Genomic DNA, 12406 nt, shown 5'->3' on the forward strand with positions numbered 1-12406 from the left:
AACTCAGCCTATTGGAATAGGCTGAGTTTCAGCAGAAGACATACCTAAAGAAAGGTATATATTTTGGAAATTTTTTTCCTAATTCTTTTTGTGATATTTATAAGATAGAGCCAAATACATGTATCTAAAAAGGAAAATTTATTTATTTAGTCGTATACTACCATCAACCACCAAAATGGAAGAGGATAAAGAACCCTTCTTTTGGCTTTGTCTGTCTCTTTCCTCACACCGTTTTTTCCTTCATAGTGGAAGAATCAGCAGACTAAAATGTGGTTTAGGATTTTTATCTCATAAGCTGTTTGAAGGTCTCTCTAATTCATAAAAATATTAATAGTAATGTATAAAATTGCTTCTTTTCTCTTTCTGTTCAAAGTGATTTTCTCTGAAGGCATAATACTAAAATTATGATAATCATACTGTTGATTCTGTGTAAAATTTACCCCTTTAAAAAATGTCCTATAATAATGTTTACAGGGTATAGCTGGTATGTGTGTTAGGTACATCTTCTTATTGAATCAATTTATCAGTTAACAGAATTTAAAAAGCAGCTGGAGGCTAGCCTGGACCCACCATACAGCAGAGCTTTGTGAATTGCTGGTTGTTGTTGACAGTGAGAATGTGTCATACAACCAACAGAACTCCTGCAGCTTCTTGCCCATGGTGATGCTTTTATTCTGTCATTAACACCAAAGAAGGCTTTTATCAATTTTCCACTTATTGGCAACTACTGGTGTGCTGTCCCCTGAATAATCACTGAAAATTTTTCTAGATTTTTTGGAAGCCTATAAAAAATTAAACCAGCTTTCCATATAATCTGGTTTTAGAAGTTTTTTTGTGTTCATACAGAGTTGCTTTACCCCAGTTTTCTCCTTCAGAATTTCCTTAGTGGTTTGCTTTCTGTGAGGACTGCCTATGAAATGTGCTTGTGTCAATGATACTGGATATGTTTGTAAAACATTGTGTTTCCTGTAGACACCATTGTATACATTTTATTGCACATGGGTTATTCATGGGGACCTTGAAAGTTCACACTTTCTGATGTGCTATCCCTTACCTTATGCAAGCGATGAGGGTTTCTCAAGACACATATTAAAAGGACAAAAAGAACTTTATTACACTTCTTTCAGGAAGAATTTTATAAATAGAGTTGTAAGATGAATAAATGATGGACAAATTCTTTAACAAATCATTCACTGAACGTAGGTTCAAAAGGAAACAATTCAGTACTTGAAAGATATTCCAGATAAAAACATATCTCTGTGTGACTGGGCTTTATGGTTGTGACAGCATAAAGATATACACAGGAAAGGTAATGGGGGATGTTTATTTCCCTGCCTGATTTCAGAATAGAGCAGCAGGAGAGATCACACAGGTACAATAATATACCACTGTGTCTTGAGCAGGGAAGGGTCCAACCAGCATTAAAAACGACAGCATTAACCTGGTTACTATGCATTTTCACATTGTTCCTTCCAGTGTGTGCATGGAGCAGCATCATGGATTTCTTCAAGTCTGTCTGCATCTGGATATCTTTTAGCAATGGAATCCACTTGTCCTGTTCTACTCTGTTGTTGGTGTTATTGTTCAAATCTAGTTTACACACTCAAAATTATGTTATTTCTATGATAAATTTTCTTAGGTAGGATTTGGCATTACTTGCTGTTTCATCTCATGATTGTCTTTAATTTTGTAAACAATGAAATAAATGAGAAGTTCTTATCTGCTATGCCAACTTACCTAGTCCTTTGAGTAAAATGCTAGTAAAATAAAAATTTTATCTTTTTATTCCTCATACTCCTGGCTTAGCTCTCAAAATAGCTAAAATGAAGCAATCTCATTATTTTATGGAATATGTTCATAAAGCTATACACCACACTGCTAAATAAACCTAAATTTTAGAATTTTCACTGAGAACATTGACTATGGAGTCCATGTAAGTCTGGAACTCACTGTTTTTCTTCAGGACTCTTCATTCAAAGTGTTTAAAGAGATCTATATCTACACTACTTTTCCTACTTTCATCCAGTCAGGGTTACACACCATGACTTGGGATGGTCACATTTACACTCTTTGAAGGGGAGAGTCAATGTGCCTGAATCAATCTTACCCTAAGCCTAACAACCCCACCTGCCAAGCAAACAGGACAGCTGTGGCAATCAAGTAGTTTAGGCTGGAATATAATTTTGAGCATGGAGCTAAAATTCTTGTGAAAATATAAAAAAGCAGTGAAGAGTCACAGTCCTGTCCCTAGTGGTGAACTTGTCTTTCCTTGGCTGCTGTACTGCAGAAATCCTGCTTAGAGATCCAGGTCTGCAGCTTCACAGCCTTTAGGATAACTCTGTCACACTGGTTGTTGGTAGAAATACAATCTCTGAATAAAGTTACTCAGTTGTGCATGTATTTCCATAACTAAACTCCCAGGCTACTTTACATCATCCCTCTCTATTTCATTCACATTCTGCCAGGATGTTGTGTTTGGGGTTAAATTTAAGAGCTGCAGGTTGCTTTTATTCATTCTCTATGTTTTAGGTAAACACAGGCAAATCTCTTGGATTTTATCTCTTGGATATGAATGAAATGCTAGATCTTAATTTTCTATTTTGTGTCCATGAAAATTTTCAGTACAAAATCATGGGTAATGACCCATGATCAGACTGGGAGATGTTTCCATACAAGAGTATGTTTGGAATGGATCACACCAGAGGGAACTGTAGGTAGTGGTTTTAATTAATGCACAAATGAGAAAAGTGAGAGCAGTTATTTTGAAAGGATACAAACAAATGTTCTGAAGAATGAGGAAAAACTACCAAGGCTGAGACTTTTTTTGGAAATAAAGAGCAAACTTTCTGGCCAAAGCAGGTTAGTTCATTTTGGTATTTGGAAAAAAAACACATTTCATGGTCTTTCTCATGCCACAGTTTGTCTGCTATGGAGTGACCATGGTGCTTCAGGGTTACTCAGTCTTCACTAAGAGAGTGGAGAGGCACTAGGACAGCTGAGAACTGGAACAGAGAAGTGGTGAATGTTTCATTCCTGGAAATGTCCAAGGCCAGGTTGATGGGGCTTTGAGCAACAAGGTCTAGTAGGAGGTGTCCCTGCCCATGGCAGGAAGGTTAAGGTCTTTTCCTACCCAAACCATTCCATGATTCTATAAATGTGTCAGACTTTACCTGGAGAATGAGATAATCATAAATCATAAAGAATTTGTACTCTATCTAATGCTATGCTCTGACTATTCTGATTTTAGGAAATAATTCTTCACCAAAAGTGTTATCAAGCTTGGAACAGGCTGCCTAGGGAAGTGGTTGAGTCACCACACCTGAAAATATATGAAAGATGCATCAGAGTGGCACCTGGATACATGGTTTAGTGGTGGAGTTCACAATTAGTGATTGTGAATTGATGATCCTAAGGATCTTTCCAACCTAAATTATTCTAGGATTCAATGAACTGCTTAGAAGGAGAGCAGACACACATTTGATGTCAATTTAGCCAGTAAAGCTGACTTTCCAGTTCTTCTGCATTGCTAGGGCAGCATATACCTATGAAAGCTTGTCAGATGCTGTCAGGGTTTATATTTCTGATTTATACCTAAGAAGTGGATCTTTTGTTTTTTTCCAAAGGGACAAGAAAAGAGCTATGCCTCCCCTTTCTATTAACCTGAAATGGATGATTGAAGCCTCATGTTCTCATAAAAACATAAGAAAAGACAAGAGTTACAAAGACATTTTTGTCTGGATGTGCTTTCTTTTGCTGCAACCTTCCCTCACAAGATTGTAAGAAGTCTTAAGATGTTAGGAGGCTAATGTTAAGCTTAGCAAAGAGGTGTTCCATTCTTTTCTTCTCTTAGAAAATATTTTGTAATTGTCATGTCTGATGGTTGTGGCACTATATCTATGTTCATTTGAAAGAACAACAACCATCAGACAGCAGTAAGAGTTAAAAAATGTATTACCACTTTTTAAATAAAGGGGATATAAGACTAAATTGCAAGCATCCTTTTTATAGACCCCAAAATCTGGGATTTTCTAGAAAAATATTTCTCACTGTTTTGGGGGAGAAGTCACTTTGACTTTAAGCATGGGGCAAAAATAAGCCAGTAGTATTAAAGCAACTTTCTGCTTATGCTTGATTTTATTCTTGGATCTTTTTTTCTAAGATCAGCCATGGAAAAAAATAAAAAATCAAGTCTGTCAGGTACCTAAATTTTTGAAGAACCAGAGAGGAACAGATGGAAGTTTATAAAAAATGAGCTGTCTCTTCCAGAATAGCGAGCTGTGAACTGAGTATGACAAGAAAAGAGGGAAGTTACAGAAAATAATCACACACATGTAGATGCACACCTGAGCAATGTAGTTTGCCAAGGCTCGGGAATGATTCCTTTCCTGAAGGCATTGGGAGACCAGAAAGCAGGAGAATTCACAAATGTCATTCACTTATTTATAAGCTACTGATGGCATCTGTAGCTTATTAATATGTGCTCTCATGGCATCTTATCTTTACAATAAATTAATTTTTTTTTCACTTCTAATACCAACCATAAAACCTTTATTGCCACTTCTGGTTAGTAAGAAAATTACTACTTCATAGTGAATGTAATGTTTTTCTTATTGATGTAGGCTTTTCTATATCTAGGATTTGAGTGACTCCCAATATTAACACAGAGGTAGCATTAACCCTTTGCAAAAAGTGTAATCAGCATGTGATGGAAGCCCCTTGCTGTGGAAACATGCAATTGGTATGATTCTAAGTGCCAGATAAAGTCCCCACAGCCTGAGCAAGTTAGTGAGTACAACATCCTTAGTGACTGGAACTCAGAACCTAGGTAGGAGAGATGGAATCTGTGTAAAGCCAAAAATTATCAGGCTGCTGGTACATAAATTTAAAACCTTACAAGGAAAGTGTTCTCATTTAAAGAGTGGATAGAAAGGGAAAATCTGTGTCAGTAAATATATGGGGGAAAAGGAGGCAGTAACTGAATATGTGTGTATTGACTGTTTCCATAGTCTCATGACATTCTGGAAAGAGATGGAATTATGGACAGCTTTCAGCTCAGTGCTCAGCATAGGACAGAAAGGCTTATCTGAGCTTTAGGAGCTACAGAGAAAAAACCTGAAGGCAGTATAACACCATTGTACCAGGCAATTGTGTATCCATAGCTTGAAAGCTGCATGTTGCTCTGCCCACAGCTACTGAAAGGATACATTTAAAGAATAATTTAAAATGGCATGGGTGATGTAGCCAAAGTAAAGAGAACACTTCCAAGGCTGACCAGAGGTAGGGAGATCCACTTCCACGCTGGAAGGCCTCGTATTGCTGGGGATGTTGAAGTACTCAAGGAAATTCCACCTGAAAGTACCAGGCTTGCCTTCTGAGCACAGCTCAGTCTGGATCTCACAACAGATCACATCACCAAGGCTGTTCTATCTGCCATCTGCCAGCATAGACTGCCTCAGGCTCTAAAGGCTTAGGACAAGGACAGGTATTAGATAGGGTACAGCGTGAGGATGAAGCCTGTAGCCAAAGCATCTCAAAAATAGTGCTAGCCAGAAGGTCAAGAAAAGTGTTTTCTCAGCCTGCCTCCTAGCAGATCTGAAGCTTGTTTCATGGACTTCTTTTGGACACAGTAGAAGCTGGGTGGCTTCGTACAACATGGCAGTTTAGCTTGAGAAAAGGAAAAAAGAGGCCTGTAAATAGTTTTAAAGAGAATTTCAAAGTCATATGACAAAACCAGGCTACCATAGCTTAGCAGTTCTTACCCAGAATTTAAGAAGACTCAAAATTTAGTTTGAGTGCAAGTGGTTTGATGATTGAGAGATTATTTTTTTAAAAAACAACACTGATTTATTTGGGTCTTGTCCGAAATAATGCTTTTTTGTTCTAGCTTTCTTCATTGTAGCTGATACTAATGTGTGTTGGAGATGGAAAAGTCTGAGGCTTCTCCATCTGCCCCCTTCAACTTTTAAGTAGAGATTTGGCTTTGCAGTACAGTGATTTTCCCTTTTTTTACTTTTCTTTTTTCCCCTTCTCTTTACTGACAAGTAAAAAAAAAAAATCCTCAACTAGAGAGTGCCTTTGCATGAATTACACAAAACTTCTTTACTGAGAAGTTTGGAAAATTTTTCCACCTACACATTTTGTTATGTATGTTTTCGCACTGTTAAGCCAAAAATACATCAGTCTCCGATAATACAAAATCTTTCTTGCTTTTCTAGGCAGGTTTCAAGATGTAGCTATTTTGCTTGCTTCTAAATTCTGGCTCTGCTAATTAGTTTTGTTTTGTTAATTTTTTCCCCCTTAATTTGTATGCATTCAATTGACTTTAATTAAACCTCCTTGACAGACAGCTTCTTCCTTTAGTCCCATAATTTCTTTTTTCTAAATCCTGACACATCACAAAAAGTCTGCTTTCATTTACTCTGGCATCAATTCACTGTAATTCCATCAGAGTGACTGGAATTACTTTGAATTTACTGCTTTATAAGCAAGAACAAAATTTGTTCCCATGACTGACAATTACAGACATTTGAATGGAGGTAGAAACCACAAACCTTTCCAAAATAATGTTCAGTCTTTACTCTTAATGGGTTTCATGTCACCGAGGAATATGTCACACAATTTTGCCGCTGGCCATGTGATGGGAAAAAGAATCTAAACACATGAATGTAAGAATTGGTTATTACTAATGAGCAAGCTTACAAATTAGCATATTCTGACATAATGGAAGCCTAGTACAAGTCAGACTCTTTTTTTCAAAATTACAAGGGATTTTTTTTTCTTTCTGTGAAGTGAGAGAGTAGGATCACCTCAAGGATCTTTTCAGTGGTTACTTCTAGACATCCTTCCCTCTGGTCTGGAACAACAGAAAGCACATTTATCTTATCTATGAAATCAAATGTTGCAATTACTTGCTTCTGAGTTTTGTGAAGGCATTTGACAATTAAAACTTTACAGTGGTTTTTATTTGTCCTTCAGGAGAGGGAGGGTTTGTTTCTTTGCTGCAAAAGATTAAACAAAAGAAAAGGTGTACATAATATTTACATTTCTATCAATGTCTGAAATACCAGTAGTTCAGGTCCCAAAGGTTAAAGTGTTACTTCCTGATCTTTAATGCACTCTCACTTGTGTTCTGCAGAAAAATGGAAAGGAAGAGGAAGAGCGGGATCGCATTTTGAGTCGGCACGCAGGCGGAGTAGAGCTGTCCTTTATCACATCTCTGGACATCTACAAAGAAGAGAGAAGAACAAATTAAAAATTAATAATGTAGGTGAAATTCTTTTCTTCCCCTAGGTCCCCACAAGAAAAAAAAAAAAAAAAGTATTAGCCTTTGCACTATCTTTAGAAAAAAAAAATTAAAGTTCTGTAAAAGGTCAGGGAGTACTTGAGTTATATCCTGATCATCACAATTTTACAGCAACAAGGATTAGAATGTTTCTCACTGAAGCATATTTCTGCCTCCTGTGGTGTTTGCTACCATATAGCAAGATAGTGCACTTAATCATACTGTAAACAGACATTTAATGCCATGAAACCCACATTGTGAAATTTCTCAGAACTTAGATTCCAAAGGTTCTCAGAATTGTAGGTTCCAATTTACCTTGTCATCTCAACTATTTTATCTCAATTATTACTATTTTCAAAAAAAAAAAAAAAAAAAAGAAGAGACTAGAGGTCTTTCTCTAGCTGAAACTCTTAAAGGTGTTAAGCTCCAAAAGGTCACACTTCATTTAGGAAAGTTTTCATGTGAATTTCTATATCTTTATGCTGTGATATTTATCTTTTAATTTCCTAATTAAAGTAGTAATGTTACTGTCTTCAAACTAATTCTGTATTCCCCAGTAACTATAAATAATAGGTTCACAAAACATGCTGTGAACGTTGCTAACACTAAATCAAGCCATAGACAAACCAAAAAAATAGCAACAGAATGACTTCTAAAGAAATGTTAATGAGAAAAAATAACTCTCCTGCTTTGTGCAGTACAAATTAAAAGCAAAAATACTTGGTATAGATTAAGGACATGAAAGTACACAACTGCTATATATGTCATAGGGCATACAGCCACTTCCATTGAATTTAAATCTTGGATGTTGAAAAAGGATTAAATATTGAAAAATTATTAATTTTTTTAAAGTTACAAGCGTTTCATATTGAAGAAGCATAATAATAATTAAAAAAGCCCTACAAAATATTACCAGGTCTTCCAGAGATATTTGCATTGTATAGTAATATGATAATATTTTTTAGGAACATGACTCTTAAATGGTGTTTGATGCCTTACCTGTACTGTCAAAATGCTAGTGTAGGTGCTATTTTACCATGTTAAAACATTTATTCTGAGACTAATTTACTAGCTTTAATACATGGATTTTTGGAGCTATGGGTTGGAAATAATATGAGGAATGCTTTCCTTTCCACGATTAAAAAATGGGTTGACTCTAAGAACAGTGAGAATTCAGCTGCTTAAATTCATGAGTAAGAACCAAGAACAGAGAAGGCAATGACATCAGTATTTCAAAGGAAACACAAAGAGAAGGGCTGTGACAGACAAGGCAGGTGTAGTTAAGTCTATGGTTACGCAGGTTTTGTCTTTTTAATTTCATAGTGAATAACTTCAAGCTCAGAAGTAATCTTAGCTTGCTGAATGCACAAGATTGGTTTGGGAGGCTCTTTGTTACTGGAACAGCATTAACCAGGAGCACAGTAACAGTGAGAAAGAATTTTGTCAGTAAATAATGCAAGACAGGTGATGCTGCTTTTTGGGGAGGGTAGGTGTTTTTTGTTAAAGCTATGAAAGCCAAAAACTAAGAATTTCTACACCTTAACACTGAATCCTTGATTGCATAAAACAGTGGTAAGACACAGACTCAAGACAAAGCTAGTCTAGTGAGAAAGGTAGTCAGTTCTGGAGGTATATTATGGTAGATTATTATTTTGGTTTAGATCAGGAGTACAATTTTAAAGAAAAACAAAAAGTTATTCCTACTAATTGTGCTTTCATTCACATGAACTGGATTCCTGCAGATAAAACAAAACCAGGAGAGGTGCTCCAAGTACTGGAGCTGTTCAGTCCCTGGGACCAGGCTAGAGATAGTCTGAAAGAACCTCCTCGCAGCTCTGTGTACAGGATGTTTTTCTCCAGTACCAGTTACTTCTTTCCATATGTTCCTATTTACAGTACTGTGTCTTTGTGTGTGCAAAGCTCTCACCTATCTGTCCAGCAGAATAATATTGCTCTGCAGTGACAATTAGCTCAACAGAGGAAGAAACAGTTTGCCAGATGCAGGCCCCTCTTACTCCATTTAATCTATAACTTATTAGTCTTCTTCCTGCCTCAACATTCACAAAAGTTATTCCATGAACATCTGTATAAATTAATGTGAGGTCTAGGTTAGAAAAAAAAGTAACATTTGTTCTTGCCTGCATATGTTATTATGATTTTTTTACAAAATCAAGTACCTAAGGGCTCCATTGCAAGAAAGACTTCTGTATAATCAAATAATTGTTTTGCCTCATTTAATTTTTTTCTCTCTTTTTCAGAATGTTTTCGTAGACAAACCAGCATTTCCAGAATACAAAGTTTCAGATGCAAAAAAATCCAAATTCATATTGCTGCATTTTAGCACTTTTAAAGCTGGCTGGGACTGGCTTATTTTACTGGCAACGTTTTATGTTGCTGTGACTGTACCTTACAATGTTTCCTTTATTGGCCATGATGAGCTGTCTACAACTCGAAGCACAACTGTCAGTGACATTGCAGTGGAAATTCTCTTTATCATCGGTAAGATTTGTTTGGGTGTTGTTTGGGATCTCTTTTCTGACATTTAGGATTTGAACAGAATTAATATTTTAGAAAAGGAAATAATCATCCCTTTCATGACTTTAAAGAAAATCAATTTTAGCTGTATGGCTTGATATTTTATCTGAGCTTTAGATCACCACTTTTTTTTTTTTTTTTTTTTTAAATTTTTTTTTTTTAACTTTAAATTGATTTGGGTAGTTCTGCTGTTACTCTAAAGGGACTTGTGATTTCAAGGAAGATTGAAACCCCTTGTTTCACCCTGGGGATGCCTCAAACCTTCCCAGTATAGGGATGTGCCCTAGAATTGCTACAGTTTTTTTCTCAGTCTATGGGGTAATTTCTTTATTTCACACTTAGAAGAGTCATGGACCACAAGCTGAATAGATTTTTTTTAAAATATCAATGTAAGATTTAAACTCTTACTGCAATAACACACATGTACAATATCAATATGCTATATTGATAACTGGGATAGAATTTGAGAGGTTTGAGTCTGCCATCTGATCCATTCTCTAAACTTTTTATTTCTGTGACCCATTTAATTCTTATATCTCTCAACAATCAAAAAGAAGACAAGGTCAATCTAATAATGGCTTTGTACCAAAGAAATGTCTATTTTTTTTTGGTAGTATATTTTTTCAATTTACTTCTGAAGATTGAAAAGAATCCCTGAATAGAGTCAAACAGATTTTTCCCCAAGATTTTACTGTTATAGTATCACTCAGTGCTGTCACACTGACAAACCAGAGCTCAGATCTGTTGCTACTTCCAGGTGGAGAAGCCATCATTTTTAAGAAATAAGCCAAGTGGAGGATGTCTTTCTTGAACATGAAAAGGATTCAGATGGGTTCTGAGAAAGTATCTTGGTTTGAAAAGACAGGTGTCTGCTAATGAAGGCAGGAGCCTCTCTTGAAATGGGAAATGTAAACCCCCTCCCTCCAAATTATAATTTTGAAATTAGGGGCTCACAGGTAAAAATATGAGAGTAGGAATAACAGTTCTTTATAAGGAAAAATAAAAGGAAAAATAAAAATTAAAATGCACTAATACAAAACAACACTGACAGAGTTAGAATATGACCTGACACCCCGTGGTGGCTGCAGTCCTGCTGGAGTGACAGGTGTGGTTCTGTTGAAGCAGTGATCCTGTAGAAGGCTGTAGTTTTCCTCTGAAGGTCCATGGGGAGTAGATGGGCTTGGTCTTCCTCTGGAAATCCGGTGGAAAAAGCTGACTGGGGTGTTCTAAATCTCACACTATATCCAGATAGGAATGCTTGGCTCCTCCCTCTGGGCAGAGCATCTCACAGTGGGATGATGTAGTTTTATCTGTCATGCAGGGAGACCCAATGGCCCATTAACAGAATGGAGGGAGGGGGGGATTAGTTGTGGTAGAGATTTAAAAAAATCTGCCTCACCTGGTTCGGACAGATGGCAATAGAACACACACCCCTGGTTCACATCTTGTATCTGCAACCTAAGACAGAAAGAGAACAAACAAACAAAAAAATTTCAGGTTTGAAGCTTCTTTCCATTTTAATCTCCCTTATTTTTTGTGAAAAAATACAGCTTAGCTCAAACATCAAAAGCAACATTACAGTCTTCTCTAGAACTAAAGAAAATTGTAACACCATAAACACTTATAAATAACTCAGGAGTTTTTCTTATAAAAGTTTTGAAAAGTTTATTCCTTTTCTCTGTCAGCTTTATTGTAGACAGTAAGACTGGTAGGCAATATGGCTGATTGAAGAATCAGATGTTATGATGGATAAATATTTGTTTCCTCCCTTGGTCATTGTTTTGTCATTAGACTTAAGGTCTAAATGTACATTTTATGTTCACTATTAGATCTTGCTGGACTCTTTCACGTTAATGCAAAAAATTCACATTCAAAGATTCTCAAGTGCTGCAGTAAGAAACTTGCATTCGGCAATGCAGATCATCAAGGATCATCCTTGATGCCTTGTGCAAAATGAGTGAGGTTGTGACTCTAATCAGTCATAAATTAATGTTACACTAAGAGTATTAAATCAAGTAAGCCCACTTGATGTACTTGTGTGACTTTATATAAAGAGTAGACTCAAGGCTATAACATTTTGATAATGGTGTAAATAACTGGTTTGTGTTATAAATGTGTGAATTTTAATATAAATACCAGAGAGTATAATCTTTAACTGATTTATCTGATATAGTATTCATTTGAAACATGAAAGATGGTGACCTGCTCAGTGTTACTTTTCTGGTTTTATATTTTTCTGGAAATATGGAGTCTATATCAGTAAGTCAAAAGCAAAGACATGTCTATGATCAATAGAATGGCTAAGTAAGAAAAAGAAAACAAAGAAGATTTTCTGTAAATTTTGCTTCATATTTTCTAGTTAGATGTTTAGGTCTGTAGTCCAGAAAATCACACACTGACTGTAACTAAATGCATTTAAAGAAATGTGCGTGGAGCACTAGAAGAGACTTTGACTAATCATGTTACTGGTAACCACAAACACTCTAGAGTGGGATACCGATATTCTTCCCCCAGAGTTTGAATAGCGGCTCAATTTTCCCCAGAATAACTTTCTTTTTCTAGAGTTATTATCTGATTTAAATCTCCAGC

The 12406-nt window shown here is 36.1% G+C and overlaps 1 protein-coding gene across 1 annotated transcript in view; it reads left to right on the forward strand.

The window, feature by feature from the left end:
- KCNH8 (potassium voltage-gated channel subfamily H member 8) overlaps positions 1–12406 on the forward strand; it is a 176441-nt gene that overhangs the window by 79289 nt on the left and 84746 nt on the right. The window contains exons 4-5 of the mRNA XM_059856301.1: positions 7136–7263; positions 9541–9781. Of these exons, the coding sequence (XP_059712284.1) occupies positions 7136–7263; positions 9541–9781 (369 nt within the window). The remainder of the gene's footprint in view (positions 1–7135; positions 7264–9540; positions 9782–12406) is intronic.

The sequence above is a fragment of the Haemorhous mexicanus genome, chromosome 1 (assembly GCF_027477595.1).
Source record: "Haemorhous mexicanus isolate bHaeMex1 chromosome 1, bHaeMex1.pri, whole genome shotgun sequence".
Lineage (NCBI taxonomy): Eukaryota > Metazoa > Chordata > Aves > Passeriformes > Fringillidae > Haemorhous > Haemorhous mexicanus.